We start from the raw sequence: 16,490 nt of genomic DNA on the forward strand, positions 1-16,490 counted from the left end.
ACACAAAAGTTATTGGAACTTTCAAGTACCAGCTTTTTCTTCTGTTCTCCAAGAAAAAAAAAAAAAAAACCCTCCAAATCTTCCCTGGCTTTGTCAGGCTGCACTTGGAAAGCCAAAAGGAGTTGGAGATGCAGGAGGGAAAGGTAAAAATGACACCAGAGAGGTGTCACAGGTATCTGGGCAGGAAATCAGGATTTTATCCTCAAGGACATCCTGGTTTTCCTGCTTTCTGCCCCCATTTCCTTATTTTCAGCACATGAAACATGTAAAGAGGGAACATCTGGATGTGCCTTCCCTCTGCCTGGACACAGCCATTTTCTGGGTGGAAAAGATGAGGGAAATTCTCCATCCTTTGATCCACTGAGCAGCTGGAAAGAAGGAAAAAAGCCATCCCTTGGCTGCAGACAAACACAGGAGCAAAGAGAGGTGGGTGAAGAGCCTCTCCTGCAGCATTCCTGAGCCAGATAGGGAGAGAGAGACAGCTCTCCTCACCAGCCACAGATTTAAAAGCCTGCGCTTAAATCCCAATTAAAATTTGCATTAATATTCCCCTCCCTGCACACCGGGAGGCTGAAAAGCAGAAGAAAATGCCGAGTTTGAAGTTTTCCCCCAAAGCTGGGGCTGGCTTTCAGTGCTGCAATGAATGGGAGAACCAGCTCCACTCTGGTGCTTTCAAAAGAGCTGTGTGAAGTCTGGAACAAAAGGGGAAAGTATTTATTTCTGGGAGGTCTCCTTGGAATCAAGGCAGCTGAGAATGCTGTTATGAGTTAATGTATGAAAACCAGGGTACAGATTCATCTCCTGCTTTGTCAGGAGAGCTCCCAAGAATGCTTCAGGCTCCAAAGGAGAGCATTCATATTTTAATCAAGGAGCAGGCACGGAGTCAGGACTCCAGGATTTTTATTTTTTTCTGCCCGTAACATGCTGGAATTCCTTCCAACTGATTCAGGAATACACAAAAAACCTTTGGAAAACACGTGTTGAACAAAATCACCTGCCAGGATGGGCACGAGGAAGAAAAATGATGTCATTTTTGAAAGCAATTTAACTTGTCAATGAACTGTGAAGAGTAAAAAAAAAATACACAAAAATATAATTCTTTGAAGAAAAGGGAGGAGGGTGAAGGAGCCTGGAAGGACAGAGCATCTCCCCTGCTCAGCTGAGGAGCCCAGCAGTGACCCCAGCACACTCCCTGCATGTCCCCAGGACATTCCCACCTCCCCCAGTCCCACCCCTCAGCTGTGCAGGTGGAATTCTGGAAAGGAATTCAGCAATTTCTCTTTACACTCCCACCCCTGGGATGCAATTCCAGACCAGGAGCACACGGGAGGGTTCTGACTGGAATTCCTTTGCCCTGTTTTCTCCATGGAAAAGGAGAATTTTGCTGTTAAGCTGCAGGAAACAGCTGCTGCTGTGCAGAGCTCCCTGCTGAACACAACCACAGCTAAAGGTGTTATTTTTCCTAATCCCCACTGCAACTAAACCCCACTTTTGATTTTGCTGAGTATCTTGGGTTTGTTCAGGGCTGTGAAACACTGCACATCCCTGAGCCCACCCCCAAACCACACCTTGGGGTATTTTACAGAAATCCCAGCACCTTCCATTGCCCTTCCACACTTCCAGAAGCTGCTGGAGCCCCAGGAGCAGCTCAGGATTTCCCACACACCTGATGGACTGAGCACCACAAACAGCCTCACTCAGCCTGAACAGCTCCTGGACACTCAATCCATGGGATTTGCTGTCAGCATCACTCTCAAGTCCTCCTGGAGCTGAGGCTGGGCAGGTTCTTAAAGCACTGGAGTGTTCCCACAGTGAGAGGGAACAAAGCTCATTTTGAAGGCTCTGGCACAAAGTTTTGGTTCAGCACAGGGCAGCAGGGCCCAACTCCAGGCTCTGGCCTTACCTCCAGGGAAAAGGGAACATGGATATTCCCACCAGGAGAAAGAAGGAATTGCAATGGGAAAGGCAATCAGCTCTGAAACCCCACCCAGGGCTCTGCCCTCCTCCTACTTACATCGATTTCTCCATCATCAATTTCCCCATCATCCTCTTCTTTCTTCTTCTCCTTGAGGGGATCCTGCCCATCCTTCTCATCATCGCTTTTGCTGCTGGATTTCTTCTCATCTTCGGGGGCGTCATCTCCTTTCTCCTCCTCCTCATCATCCTCCCCAGCAGCTTTCTCCCCGTCCTCCTCTGCAGCAGCAGCGCTGGGTTCCTCAGGAACCTCCTCATCATAGTCCAGCTCGTGCTCATCCAGCTCCCTGGTGACAGAGGACACTTCCAGGTCGTTTGTCCTGTCTTCCTCCTCTCCCTTGTGGGGCCTGGGGCTCTTCAGCTCCACGCTCTGCTCGTTGGTGTCGGATTCCTGCGACTTGGCCTCGCTCAGCCGATCCTCCTCGTCCGAGTGGTTCTCCTCTTCCCCCCGGCTCAGGGCCCTGCCTGCCTCCTCCTCCTCGCCCAGGAGGCTCCCCTGGCCACCCTCCCCATCGAGTTCCCGCTCTGAGCCGCTCTCCTTCAGGACCTCCTCATCGGAAAGCTGCTGGTCCTCTTCCTCAGGAGAGCAGGGGTTTCGATCCGGGCTGTCGGAAACGTCCATCAGTCCCCGAGGGTCTGCAGGGGACAGAACGGCTGGTTATGGGGGAATGGGAAAGCAGGGGAGCCCCACCCTGAGGGAACTCCTTCTCCACCTGAAGGAATCCCTTATCCACCTGGGAGAACCCCTTCTCCTCCTGAGGGAACCCCTTCTCCACCTGAAGGAATTCCTCCTCCTCCTGAAGGAACTCCTCCTCCACCTGGGAGAACCCCTTCTCCACCTGAGGGAACCCCTTCTTCTCCACTCGAAGGAACCCCTCCTCCTCCTGTGCTTTGCCTCCTACAGAAATGTTCTGGGAATTCCTGGAAAGCCAAGTTGGATGGGACCCTGAGGAACCCAATCCAGTGATTGATTGGCATCCCTGTCCATGGTAGAGTTTGGAATGAGAGGAGCTTTGAGGTCACCCTCCAACCCAAACCATTCTGGGATTCCATAAATTCAGGGATGTTGTTTCTCACAGATCCTTCAAGAGGGAAATTCAGAGTTTGAACTGCACAAAGAACTGACTCCACTATTGTCCCAGACTGGAGTGTGCTGCCCTTCACTGACAATGGCAGAGCTTGAGGTGGGAATTTCACAGAATTCCAGACTGGTTTGGGCTGGAAGGATCATAAAGATCCCATCCCACCCCCTGCTATGGGCAGGGACACCTTCCACTGTCCCAGGCTGCTCCAAGCCCTGTCCAGCCTGGCTTTGGACACTTCCAGGGATCCACAACTTCTCTGGGCACCCTGTGCCAGGCCTCCCCACCCTCCCAGGGAACAATTCCTGCCCAAAATCCCACCTATCCCTGCATTCCTTCAGCCTGAGGCCATTCCCCCTTATCCTGTCACTCCATCCCTTGTCCAAAGCCCTTCTCCATCATTCCTGTAGCTCCTCCAGGCCCTGCAGGCACAGTGAGGTCACCCCAAACAACCCCAGCTCTCCCTGTTTTTCCTCCCAGCAGAGCTTCACCATCCCTGGGATCACCCTGGATCTCCCCAGCAGCTCCAGGTTCTCACCTGAGAGGGCAGAAGCCTCAGTAAAGACACAAAATTCCTCCAAAGCACCAGATCCAGCTGCCAGCCCTGAAACTTTTCTAGAAGATGTCTAAACATGTGCTTGGGAAAGGCTAAAAATCTCAGAATAAATCCAATAAATACAACAGAAAAGGGCAGGGTGCAAAGCAAGGAAGGAACCTGGGCTGTACATTAATTTCTTTTAGCCCAGAAACAAAAACCCCATAAATGACAGAAGTGCCTGGCTGGAACTGGCTGAGCTGACAGGGCCACATCCACACAAAAGCTCTAAACACCCTAAAGAAAAGCCACAAAATTACAAATCATCTTCATTTTAATGTGTCCCATGTTTTATTCCAGCTGCTCTTCACAAGTTCATTTAATGCTGCCACAACATGGCAAAAATGATCAGAGTTTCACCTGTTATTTTTAAAACCTTTGGAACAGAAATGCTACAAATGTCAGGCTCTGGCTGCTCCCTCAAACACACCCAGCAATCCATCATGAAATCAGAGTTTGTTAATCTTTTATTGAGCTGCTATTTCACCTTTTCCTGACGCTTTTCCCTGTTTGTCCAACTGGTTTTGCACAGGAAAGGAGATTTCCCATCAAAAAGCCACCACAGACACACCCCAGGTAAGGCAAATGGAGCCTGCTCAGCACCTGAACCCCCCAAATTTTTTTTGGTAATAAACAGAATTTGCTACAAACTCCCAAGATCCAAGTCCCACTCCAGAAAAAATTATATTCTTTATATGTGGGAGCTCTGCAGAGGAGTTAAAACCAGGAAATAAACTCAAACCACTGCCAGAAGCACCTCAAGCTGTATTTTAGGACTGACTCTGCTCTCCCCAAGCCCTGCTGGCATCACTTAATTGACAAACACGAGATGATCTCAACATCACAGCAGAAAAATTCACATTTTGAGCTCCCTCTGCACCCTGAAATTGGTTCTGGCTCACCAAAAAAGTCCTGATTTCTCTGGCAAGGTCAAACCCAAATGAAAAGACAAAAGTTCCCCAGGACTGATCTGAAGCAAATTATCTCCTCATTGAGCACACCAAGATCCTGAGCTCACAAACTCCTGCAACAAATTATTATTATTGGCTTTAAGAGCCATTTCAGAGTGGGGATTTTAATTGCCCAAGTGCCTGAGGAGTGACTTGGGGTGAACACCAAGGTCAGCCCAGAAATATCGAAGCTGCCAAGGGGCAGGTGGACTCAGGAAATTTGTTTTCTGTTTTCCTACAGCACCAAAAAAATAACTAAAAAAAAAAGAAATTAAGTGAAACAAATGGCTTTTTGTGTTTGACATGGAAGACCTTTAGAGGGATGGGAGGAAACAAATATGCTCTGATGGGGAAGAATATAAAATGTTGACCTCTGCAGCAGCTTTTATAAAATGCAGAGCATCCAGCAGTTGTAATAATTTCCTATTAATTTCCATCAGCAGAAATGATAAGGAACACAATAAATGATGAGGATGCACAAAATCCAGGCAGGGAGGGTTTTTTTTGGGGTTTATTTCCTTGGATTTGGGGATTTGGGCTCCAAGATTCCCCCAAACCAACAAAGCAGATTTTGGCAGCAATTTTAACCTGCATGGAAATGCCCCAAAATAAAGCCCAGATGTCCAAAGGTAAAATCAACAGCAGGAAAAAAAAATAAAAATTGAGAGGTGGAAATTAAAAGGAAAACTGCCTAATGATGGAACAGGAAAGGAAGTTTAACTCCAATTTAAGTGTTGTCTTAAAATAATCTGTAAATTAATTTATTCCAAATATCTAGAATTCTGAGAGGCTTTTTTTTAGATTTTTTTTTAAACTGCAAATCACAATTTATCCCAAACCTCTGAAATCCTGAAACGTTTATATATATATATATATATATATATATAATTAATAATACAATTATAATATAATATATATTAAAATTATAATATTATATATTTTATATATAATTATAATATAATTATATATAATTAATAATAATATATATATATTTAATTATATTTTAGGTGTTTTTTAGGGGTTGTTTGGGATTTTCGTATATTTGGGGTTTTTTAAATTGCTTTCTACTGTCCCTTTAGGGAAACATAAAGACAAATATGACAAAAACCTGAGAAAAATTAACTCCATGGAAATATTTTAAACCAAGCAGCAGTGACAGAAGTGGCAGAGCAAAAACTTCCAAGTTTCATAAAAAAAACTTGCCTTTTTTTGGTGCCTTAAAACTAAACCAGTTTCTTCCTGATTCAAAACCTGATATAAAAGCAAAAAAAATTAACTCAGACAAACTCGTTTGACTTCCAGCTCAGGCAAGAGGCAGGGAGGTATTGATGCCTCTCTTTTATCTCTCAAAAAATCTTGAAAATTCAAGCAAAGCTGCCTTTGGTCCCAATTGCAACAATTATTTCTGTTCCAAACCCGGCTCAAAGTGTGTCAAATATTCCTTCCCTGAGTGTCTGAGGCAGGAGCAGCACAGGGAATTCCATCCAGGCTCACAGATCTCTCAGGTTAAATGAGCTGGGCCAACCTTTCCACGGGGGAGTAAATGAAATAAATATTTTAAGGCATAAAAAAATTGTATTTCCTTGTTTTTTGGGATGAGTTGGGCAAACCTCAGTGAGCTCAAAAGCCTCTTCAAAGCTGGTTAAAGGTTCTGAGGGAAGGAATTGAGGAGCTGGCAGCAGAACTTCCCAGGAATGAGGAGTTTTTAGTCCCACAACACATCAGTGACTCGGAGGTTTCACAGCCTGGGCTCTGGAATATTTCAAATTAGGGAATGAAGCAGGAACTGCTCCTGAATTTATCAGAACTCCGTGGCTTGCACAACAAGAGACATAAATGCTTCTCTCCTACCTGGCCATCCTCACCCTCCCTGGATGCACCTGGAAAAAGCCAATTTGTTCCCACTATTACATTTAAAATTACACATTTTCCCCCTAAAAAGGGGAGGAGAAATTTGTGGAGATGCTACAGAAATTTAAATTCACCTGCTTTGCTTCCTTTACAAGATATTTTTTTATCAAAGCTTAACAATATCCAAGATTTTTTAACTCCAAGCACTGGGATTGAGCAGCCTTGGCACAGCACTAAAGGCAGGGAGAGAAAAGCTCTTTGCTACTTAAATTGCTTCTAAAAACTCCCCTTCCACCTCACCAGAGAATCCCAGGATATATTTTAATTAATATCCTGAACCTCACACTTTTGTCAGTTGATTTTTACCAGGCCAGAGGAGTCAGAGCAGGAATTTTTTACCCAGCAGCTCCTTTTGCAAAAATCAGACTTGATTTTCTTCTCTTTTTGTTAATTAAACAGCACCAAAAGGTGCAAAATTAAAAAGGAAGAAATTCCAGCCAGGAAGTAAGTTCCTACAAAAACCTGGAGCTGGGCAGAGCCATCAGTTTCAGCCTTAAAAATCCTACAAATTTTCATGGATATGAAGAACCAAGTGCATTCCCAATTTCTGCCATGGGGGAGCTCAGATGGGAAGAAGAGAAGAAATTCTTTCCTCCAGGCTGAAATCTTTGGGGATAAAAAGGATAAAAACCACTTCCTAAAAGCCAAACAGCTCCTGTGGATCAGATCCATGAGATCCAGGGGTTAAAGCAGAGCAGAAAAGTTCAGAGCAGGGTCCAAGTGCAGGAAGGGACAATGAGGAAAGTGAATGGGAACAGTGCTGACAGGACAGGTGAGGAGAGAAAAGCAGCACAAAAAGATTTGGGGAACAAAGAACTGTAAAAAACAGAGGCAAAGCAGAAACCAAGGGCAGGAACCAATACATGGAAGGGCAGCGACAGCAAGAGCAGGAAATCAAACTCTTCAGGATCCAGGAATGGGGAAACACAGAGAACTGAAAGGATGAGCTCGTGTGCAGCCCTGCCCTGACTGGAATTCCAGTTGTTATAACAGGGTTAATTAACCCAAATCCTCATTTCTCTGCCATCCTGAGGGAGCTCTGAGGGGGAGGATGCCCAGGGAACTCAGCAGCTCTCAGGGAACCCTTTAATGCCCCAAACTCAGCTGCCCTGTGGGGTCAGTTTGGGATTTCCAGGAGCTGGATTTGAAGAGTTCAGAGAGCTCCAGTGGGGAATGTTCCCCATGGATTTGTATTGGGGACCTGAAGGGAAAAGCAGCTGCAGTTTGTTTTCCCAGCACAGCTGATTTTCCTTCCTGCAGCTCTCCCCCAGCAAATGCTGAGTTTGGGTTCTCAGGGCCCCAGGAAGAGACAGCCAGCAGGGTAATACCTGGATCAGGTAGGATTTGGGATAATCCTACTCAAAAAAAAAAAAAAAGATTTTGGATCAGCACTTTGGCAAAGAGCTGTCCTGATAAACTGGGACCCTCTCCCTGAATCCAGGCAAACCTTAGGGAGAAAAATTCCACAGCCTGGAGGTGCTGGTCCTGCTACAGCTCTGGGGAGACTCACCTGAGGACTGACCCCACAGGTGATGGACCCCAAACCCATTCAGGACTGACTTGCAGGTAACAAACCCTAAATCCATCTGAGGACTGACCCTACAGACGATAGGCCCCAAATCCATCCTAGAACTGACCCTGCAGGTAACAAACCCCAAACCCACCTGACGACTGACCCTGCAGGTGATGGACCCTGAACTCATTCAGAACTCATCCCACAAGTGACAAACCCCAAACCCATTCAGAACTGACCCCAGAGGTGATGGGCCCCAAACTCATTCAGGACTGACTGTGCAGGTGATGGACCCCAAACCCATTAAGAACTGACCCTGTAAGTAACAAATCCCAAACCCACCTGAGGACTGACCCTACAGATGATGGACCCTGAACTCATTCAGAACTGATCCCACAAGTGACAAACCCTAAACCCATTCAGAACTGACCCCATGGGTGACAGACCCCAAAGCCACCTCAAGACTGACTGTGCAGGTGATGGACCCCAAACCCATTAAGAACTGACTCCATAGATGACAAACCCTAAACCCACTCAGAACTGACCCTGCAGGTAACAAACCCCAAATCCACCTCAGGACTGACCTTACAGGTGATGGACCCCAAACCCATCTCAGGACTGCCCCCCACGTGCTGCTGTGCAGTCCCCAGTCAGTGTCCCCAGGGTCCCCCGTGCCCCCCTCACCTCGGAGGGTCTCCTGCCAGGCTGGGCTCCTCCTGCTGTCCCCCGGGCCGCGGCTGCGGGCGCTGTCCCTGTTCCCACTGCCTGAGGAGGGGGCACAGTCAGAGAGAGCCGCCTGCACCCCTGGCCTCAGTCCCCCCGACACCCCCCAAGAGCTACAGCTCCCCCCAAAGCCCGGGCCGCTCCTTCCCATTCATTATCCCCAAGAAACGGGGGGGAATTCATTGATTTCCGCACTCCCCCGGCCCCAAACGCCCTCCAGCCTCCCCGCCTCCCCCCGGCCCCCTTTGAAAAGAGCGCCGGGCCCTCCCCTCCTGTCCCGCCCGCCCACCTCGGGCCGCTCCCGGGGGCCGTCCCCGATCCCCCCCATCCCCAGTGCCGCCCCCTCCCCGCGTTTCGCCCCCTCCTCCCCCCGCCAGGCCCGGGCCCGCCCCCCCCCATTCCCGGCGCTTAGGCCGCGGCGGCGCGGGCGGGCGGCTCACCGGTGTCGGGGGGAGGCGGGAGCCCGGCGCGCGGTGCGGGGGGCGGCGGGGGCGGGCCGGGGGGAGCTGCGGGGGCCGGCGGGGCCGGCGGGGCGGCGGCGGCAGCGCGGGACGGGGCGGCGGAGCGGCCTCTACTCGCGGCGGCGCAGGGCGGCCATGGCGTGACGTCATCGGCGGGCGACGGGGCCCCGGCGGCGCGAGGCGGGAGGGGGGGGAGCGCGCGCTGTGCCCCCCCACCCTCACTCCCCTCAGCGTCTTAAAGGGGCCGCGCACGGCCGGAACGGGGGGGCGCGCACAGGTGTGAGCGCAGGTGGACGCGCCAACAGGGAGGTGTTCATGTTCATGTGGAAATGAACGAGCACGTGGAGAGACGGGGAGGTGCCAGGTGCCGTGCACGCGCGCGGCCGGGCAGATGTTGGCGCGCGTGGCTCCAGATGTGCACCGGTGACACTCACACACAGCAGGGACAGGGATGGGGCACCTGGGAATGTTTAGGGTGTGGAGGGAGCTCTGGCACCTGGAGCAGGTGACACAGGTGGGTTTGGAATGGCTCCAGACAGGCAGAGCCCCCCCACACCTTCCCTGGGCAGCTGTGCCCGGGCTCTGCAGCCCTCCATGGACAGAGCGTTCCTCACTTTGACAGGAAACTTTTCATCTTTTAGTTCGTGGTCATTGCTCCTCATTCTGGACATCACTGGGGGAACAGCCCGGCCCTCTGACACCCCATGGAAACACTCCTATGGATGGACGGGACCCCTCTCATCCCTCCCTCCTCCAGGCGGGCCGAGCCCGGCCCCGCAGCGCCTCCTCATCCCCGGGGGACGCTCCAGACCCCCCCGGTGGGACCGGCTGGGCCGGAGGGGGCGAGGCCGGGGGAGGAGCCCCTGTGACAGGTACATAAGGTGAGGTGAGGCGGGCGGGGCTCATCCTGAGGAGAAGAGCTGGTGTCTGCTGGAGGTGAGAGAATGGGGAATTGAAGCTCCACTGGATCACTCATGAGGTTCTTATATCCCTGGCCCCCTCAGCAGGCTCCTTGTTGGAGATATATCCATGGATCAGCAGCGCTGGGGGTGCTCCCATGGGTGTCTCTGAATCCTAGTTGCCCTCTCGGAGGGCCCAGAGCCCAGGCACAGCCCGGGGTTGGTGTCTCACCTTTGCTCCAGCGCTGACTCAGGCTCCCCACGTGTCCCTTTACGCAAGAGCCCTGCTGGCAGGGGACTCTGGCCAGGCAGCCACTGCTGGCCTGGCCCTGGCCAAAGGGCAGGACCACCCCCTGTAAAGGCAGCGGTGACGGAGCTCAGGCTCAATTCTGTCACTGGGATTGTCAGTGGGGACATCTCCTGGAGCAGACAGGAGTGGAAGATCCTCTAGAGCTGGTGGGAACAAATCTTGAGCTGACAGGGACCACTGTTCTTCCTCCCCACAGGCTGCCCCGTGCTCCTTGGAAGATGGATTATGCCAAATCCCTGAGCCAGCGCCTGGCTGCCCCCGTGTCCAAGTAAGTGCCACAGATCCCCTTGTCCCCAGCTTGGGGGACATCCCACCAGAGCCTCCCTGCGTGCTGGCACTGCCAGGGGGTTATGGCAGCTCTCAGAACACCCCGATCCCTCTGTCCCTTCCCAGGTGTGTCTCAGCCAGCGCCTCCATGACCCAGCAGCTGCTGGCGGGCCCTGCCCCGAGGCCCCGGCCCTACCGTGTGTGCAACTGGGACCGCAGCCTGCGCAAGGGCGTCATGGCCCCGAGCCTGGCCGAGCTGCTGCGACAGGTCTGTATGTCTGTCAGGGCTCTGTCTGTCTGTCTCTGTCAGGGCTCTGTCTGTCTCTGTCAGGGCTCTGTCTGTCCATCTGTGCTCTGTCTGTCCATCTGTCTGTGCTCTCCCTGTCAGGGCCCTGTCTGTCCGTCTCTCTGTCGGGGCTCTGTCTGCCCGTCTCTCTGTCTGTCCATCTGTCTGTGCTCTCTCTGTGGGGGCTCTGTCTGTCTGCCTGTTGGGGCTCTGTCTGTCTGTCTGCCCGGACTCTGTCTGTCCCCAGCCCAGCTCACCCCCCAGTGCCCCCGCAGGCTCAGAGTGCCCTGGCCCCACCAGCGCCCATCTATCTGTCTGGGCTGTCTGTCCATCTGTCTGCCCAGGCTCTGTCCCCAGCCCCACTCACTCCCGGTCCCCCCGCAGGCTCAGAGCGCCCTGGCCCTGCCGGCGCCCATCGTGCTGGTGCTGGACGAGGACGGCACCGCCGTGGAGACAGAGTCGTTCTTCAAAACACTGGAGGAGGGCACAGCGCTGATGGCCCTGAGCAAGGGGCAGACCTGGACTGCCCCCAAGGTGAGGGGAGCCCCCTGAGAGGGGCTGGTTTGTCCCTTGTGTCCCCCACTGGACTGGGATTGGGAGGGTGGGGCGCAGTGGGTGACCGTGGTCCCGCTGTTCCCCAGACACGTGGCTACCAGGTGGGCCTGTCCCGCAAGCCCCCGCGCAGGATCGACGTCGCCTGTGTTACCTTCGACCTGTACAAGACCCACCCCAAGGACCTGGGCTGCCTCAACGTCAAGGCCACCCTGTATGGCACCTACAGCATGTCCTACGACCTGCGCTGCTACGGGGCCCGGCGCCTGGTGAAGTGAGTGTGGGAGGGTTGGGGACACTCTGGGGACAGGGACAGTGCCCAGCCCTCCTGTGCCACACTGACCCTTTTCTCCCTGCCCAGGGAAGCCCTGCGCTGGGGGCTCTTCACCATGCAGGCCACGGGCCACGTCCTGCTGGGCACCTCGTGCTACATGCAGCAGCTCCTGGATGCCACCGAGGAGGAGCAGAAGGAAGAGGAGAAGAACCCCCTGCCCCTTCAGAACCCTCTGCCCCTTCAAAACCTCCTGCCCCGCAGCCTCCCCGCCCTGCCCTACAAGAAGATGTCACAGTGAGGGCTGGCTGGCCTGGCCTGTCCCCCCTGCTGTCCCCCCAAGCCTTGGGGGGTCCCAGCACCTTGCTAGGTCAATGCCTGGGCAGAGGCTGCCACAGTGCCCTGCACTGCCTCTCCTTGCACTCCGCTGGCTGAGTGTGGCCAAATCTGCTCTGGAATAGCTGCTGCTCTGTAAATATATTTATTTAAGTAAAGTTCTCCTGAATTCAGCTGCGTTTTGTGTCATTTTTGTGTGTGTGTGGGACACCCAGGACACTCATCCCTTGCGCTACTTGGCACCCTGAGCTGGTGGTGTAAGAGGTGCGAGGAGGGAACCTGTCGCAAGCGCTTCCCCAGGGGAGCTGCTGCCTTCACCCTCCTCTTCCCTGGCACCAGAGCCTGGCTTCCCACCCCCTGGCATGGACCCAAGCCTCCCCTGGCACTGCAGCCACCCACAACACAGTGATGGGGCAAACCCCAAAGCCCCTGGCCTGTGGCAGCTGGCACCACGCCTGTCCTTGCTCCCTTTAAAGGGATGAAAGATCTCCCTGCTCCTTGTGCCCCTGACTGTGCAGGGCTGGCACAGGGGGGCAGTGCTCATGCCCTGGAGGGGGTGTTCCAGTCCCTGGGGGTCCCTAACCCTGCTGGCAGCCCTGGGCAGGGGTGGTCACTGTGCCCACCCCAGCCTTGCACAACCCCAGGGGCTGGTGCTGGCCTGGCCACGTCCAGGAGCATCCCAAGGGTCTGACAGCTCCAGGGAGACCAGCTGGACAACAAACAGAGCTGGGGGCACTGGGCTTCAGCGACCTGGCCCTTGGGGACTGTCCCCAGAAAGATCCTGAAGCACCACCCCTGCCAGAGAGGGTGGGAGGGAGGGGAACTGCCCACTGCCTACCTGTGCTGGACTGGGAATACTGGGAAGCACTGGGCTGAGCTGTGGGGAGGTGAGAAGCCATGCTCTGGGGGGTCCTTAGGGCCATCCTCCCCTGTCACACTGTGGGGGACACCTGTCCTGAGTCACACTCACCTGAGAACAGGATCTGGAGCAGCAGTGCAGGAACTGCTCATGTCACAGAGAGCTGAGCCCTACCCGGGACTCTGGGGCTTAATTAGCTTGATAATTAATGAGCCATCAGCACCAGCTGAGCTCCATCTGGGAGCAGCGAGACTTTGCCCAGTGGCACAGATGTGTGACCTCCCCAGGCTGATGAAGGTGCCACCCAGGGGCACTGGGGACAGCGTGGGGACAGCATGCCCTGCCCCGATAGAGCCGCTGCCCCTGTGGCTGTACACAGCCCATGTCCCCACGCCCTGTCCCCTTGGTGGTGGCCGTGCCAGCTCCTGCAGTGTCCCCCACCCTACACAGGTGTTTAGCAGACATATTTATTTCTGTACACACTTATACACACAGTTCCCAGGGCAGCTCTGTCCTCGCTCCCAGTGCTGGCTCTGCTCTGTGGTGAGGCCACCCCCAGATTTCCTGGGGTACCAGGGCCAAGCCCGTGCCCCCCACACCCCCACCCCAGCCCCGTAGTGTCTACCTGGGGGAAAAGCCCCCTGCAGCCCCCAAGGCAGGGCTGTGCACCATCCCCCTGCCTCAGTTTCCTCCCAGGACACAGGTGGGGGCTGACCCCCACCACCAGGGTCCTCACCCCCCAACCCGGGTGAACTTTGGGGCTCCAGATGCTGAAGCTGCCCCGGGTTGGAGCCTCCTGGGGGGGGTCCTCCATCACCCTGACCCCTGCACAGGGGGGGGTGTCAGGCACCGGTTCCATCCCCTGCAGCCCCCCGAGCGGTGCTGGGGGGCTCTGATGGGGGAGTGGGGGGATTACTTGACGTGCTCAGCGGCGTGGGAGGAGCAGTAATACTTCTTGTGGGCGATGAAGGTGGACAGGCTGCTGAACTTGATGTTGCAGAGGCGACAGTACCTGTGGTTGCCATTGGGCACCGGGCCGGGCACAGCCTTGGCCGGGGGGGTCTGCACCCCCCTGTCTGTGTAGGCGGGGGGCGTGGGGGGCTTGCGACCACCTTCCCGCATCACCTCGGGCGAGGCAGGGGCCCGGGGGGAGCCGGGGGGCCGCGGGCTGTCCCTGCCCTCCTTGGCGGTGAGGCTGTCCCGGCGGAGGCGGGGGCCAGGCGGGGACGCTGCAGGCAGCGGGGGCTCGGGGGTCCTGCTGGCACCGGGGGCCAGCGCGTCCGGGAGCCCCTGCCCGGGCCCCGCCGGCGGCTTGGCCACGAACAACCCGTGCGCGTTTCGGAAGTGCTCCAGGAGATCCCCCTTGATGGCTCCATTGAGGGGACAGTAGGGACAGGCAGCAAGGGGACCCTTGGGTGGCACGGGACACTTGGGCTGCCGCTGCAGCGAGTCCGCCCTCACCCGCACCGCTCCTCCTTCAGGATCCCCCTCACCGGGACTGCCAGGGCTGTGCCTTCCCTTGAGAGGGGCTCCCATAGCCCCCTTCATCTTCTGCAGCTGCTCCAGCGTGCGGGGCTGCAGCGGCGTGGCCGGGCACTGGTACTTCTTGTGCGCCAGGTACGCGTCCAGGCTGTTAAAGCTGATGCGGCACGCCGTGCACTCGTGATAATCAGCCAGGGGCAGCAGTGGACCAGGTGCTGGTGCTGGCACCACCTCGTTCTGCCATCGAGGCTTCTTGCTCAGATCGATGGGACCCTCAGCATCGGGGCTGGCGCGGGGCTCGGGTGCGGGGGGCTCTGCTGGCGGGGGCTCTGCGGGGCGGCGAGCGGCGCCGTGGATCTCGTAGAGCTTGCGGCGCTTTCGGGTGCGCAGCGGCTGCGGCACCAGGGGCACTTTGGGGCGCTCTGCGGGGCGGCGCAGCGGAGGGTCGTGCCGGGAGGCGCAGTAGAAGCGTTTGTGCACCACGTAGGTCTCGTGGCGGCTGAAGCGGATATTGCACGCCTCGCACAGAGTCTTGCTGGGGTCTTCATCCCCCTCGTCCCCCGCTGAGCTGCCGGGGCTTTGGCTGTCCTCGCTGCACCGCCCCGCAGAGCCCCCCTCCGCCTCGGGGGACCCCGCTTTGGTGCCGCTTTCTTCAGCCTTGCCCTCCGGCGCGGTGGCCGGCGGGGTGGCATCGTGCCCGGTGTCGCTGTCCCCCGTTACCGGGCCCTGCCCATTCCCTGCCGGAGGGGACAGCAGTGTCCCCGGGGTGGGGGGACCCTTGGGTGCCCCGGGGGGGGCTTTGAGCTTGCGTGCCCCAGGGGGGCTGTCCTCGGCCAGGTGCCGGCTGGAGCAGTACAGGCGCTTGTGCACGTAGTAGTTGTTGATGTTGTTGAAGGTGATCTCGCACTCAAAGCAGGTGGCCCCTTTGGGCACTGGTGCACCTGCATAGATGCCAGGCGGTCCCGCGGGGCCGTGGCCCTGCTTCAGCCGGCTGTGCACCAGCTCTGACATCTTGGCCAGGATCTCCGAGGCCTGCGGCACCACGGCGGCCTCATGGCCGAACACGTACTGCGGGAGGAAGACGGTGCCGCCGGCCGTGGCCGCCCCCGGCTCGCTGGGCACGGGGCTGGAGCCCGGCGTGGGGCTGGCCAGCTCCGACTTCACCTTGGCCGAGGACAGGCTGCGGGGGGACGAGCTCCGGGAGCCGGTGGCGTCGGGGCTGCCGGTGCCCTCCCGGCTTTTGGGCACCTCCGCCTCACTGGCCGGGCTCCCCGCCGGCTCCTCCTTGATGCGCACCGGCTCTCCGGACGTGGAGGAGGAGGAAGAAGAGGATGATGCTGATGAAGGTCCTTCCCCGTTCTGTGGCTGGGCTGGCGGGGAGAGTTTGCCGGCTCTGGGGTCGGGGGGTGAGGCGGGCGGTGCTGGTGCCGGTACCGGTGCCGGTGTGGTGTCGGGGCCTGGCAGCACAACGTGCTGGGGCAGGGCCGGCAGCGCCTCGGGCAGGAACGCGCTCAGGCTGCACTTCCGCAGGGACGCGTTGTTCGGCTGGCTCAGCCCTGCAGGGGGGACAGAGGTGACAGTGTCACTGACAGGACAGTCCTGGGACAGGCATCACTGAGAGCACCGGCACAGGGATTACTGACATCCCCAGGGCAGGGATCCTCACTCCATTCCCTGTTCCACACATCCTGGCAGAGGGATGTGCCTGTTCCCAACACCCCTGGCACAAGGATCCTGCTCTGTCCCCCATTCCCAATGTCTTGCACACTGTACCATCCCCACCTCCCTTGCCATCTGGGGACCAGCCCTAGGTGACAATGCCATCCCGTGTCCCCCCCAGCCACAGCCCCTGGACTCACCAGGAGTGAGGGGTTTGGCAGCAGGAAGGGCTGAGGCAGGTGAGAACACCTCCCCCTTGGAGCCCGGCTGGCAGATCATATGGTTGGTGACCAGGTGGCTGTACAGGATGTCCCTCGTGGTGGAGATGAAGCCACAGCTGTGGCAGACACCTGAGTGGGG

At 56.0% G+C, this 16,490-nt stretch overlaps 3 protein-coding genes across 3 annotated transcripts in view; 1 reads left to right on the plus strand and 2 right to left on the minus strand.

Moving 5' to 3' along the window:
• Positions 1-10,356, minus strand: part of ZC3H18 (zinc finger CCCH-type containing 18) — a 46,189-nt gene extending 35,833 nt beyond the window's left edge. Inside the window, exons 1-3 of the mRNA XM_083870026.1 lie at positions 10,341-10,356; positions 8,710-8,790; positions 2,015-2,610 (exon numbers count right to left, since the gene is read on the minus strand). Of these exons, the coding sequence (XP_083726152.1) occupies positions 2,015-2,596 (582 nt within the window). The 5' untranslated portion in view covers positions 2,597-2,610; positions 8,710-8,790; positions 10,341-10,356. The remainder of the gene's footprint in view (positions 1-2,014; positions 2,611-8,709; positions 8,791-10,340) is intronic.
• Positions 10,357-10,421: 65 nt separating this feature from the next.
• CIDEC (cell death inducing DFFA like effector c) lies at positions 10,422-12,303 on the plus strand. The gene is made up of 5 exons (XM_083870027.1): positions 10,422-10,686; positions 10,812-10,953; positions 11,356-11,505; positions 11,613-11,797; positions 11,885-12,303. The coding sequence occupies exons 1-5, from the start codon at positions 10,637-10,639 to the stop codon at positions 12,093-12,095; spliced, it is 738 nt and encodes a 245-aa protein (XP_083726153.1). The 5' UTR covers positions 10,422-10,636; the 3' UTR covers positions 12,096-12,303.
• A 1,282-nt stretch (positions 12,304-13,585) lies between these two features.
• ZFPM1 (zinc finger protein, FOG family member 1) overlaps positions 13,586-16,490 on the minus strand; it is a 38,957-nt gene continuing 36,052 nt past the window's right edge. The window contains exons 9-10 of the mRNA XM_083870101.1: positions 16,331-16,480; positions 13,586-16,027 (exon numbers count right to left, since the gene is read on the minus strand). Coding sequence (XP_083726227.1) covers positions 13,902-16,027; positions 16,331-16,480 — 2,276 coding nt within the window. The 3' untranslated portion in view covers positions 13,586-13,901. The remainder of the gene's footprint in view (positions 16,028-16,330; positions 16,481-16,490) is intronic.

This window comes from Zosterops lateralis (assembly GCF_965231275.1).
Source record: "Zosterops lateralis genome assembly, chromosome: 12".
NCBI lineage: Eukaryota > Metazoa > Chordata > Aves > Passeriformes > Zosteropidae > Zosterops > Zosterops lateralis.

Bases quoted from the DNA above. Each gene is read 5' to 3' on its own strand.
- CIDEC (XM_083870027.1), top strand. From the start codon at position 10,637: ATGGATTATGCCAAATCCCTGAGCCAGCGCCTGGCTGCCCCCGTGTCC. The intron at 10,954-11,355 runs GTCTGTATGTCT...GTCCCCCCGCAG, and splicing joins TGGCCGAGCTGCTGCGACAG to GCTCAGAGCGCCCTGGCCCT. The intron at 11,798-11,884 runs GTGAGTGTGGGA...CTCCCTGCCCAG, and splicing joins GGGGCCCGGCGCCTGGTGAA to GGAAGCCCTGCGCTGGGGGC.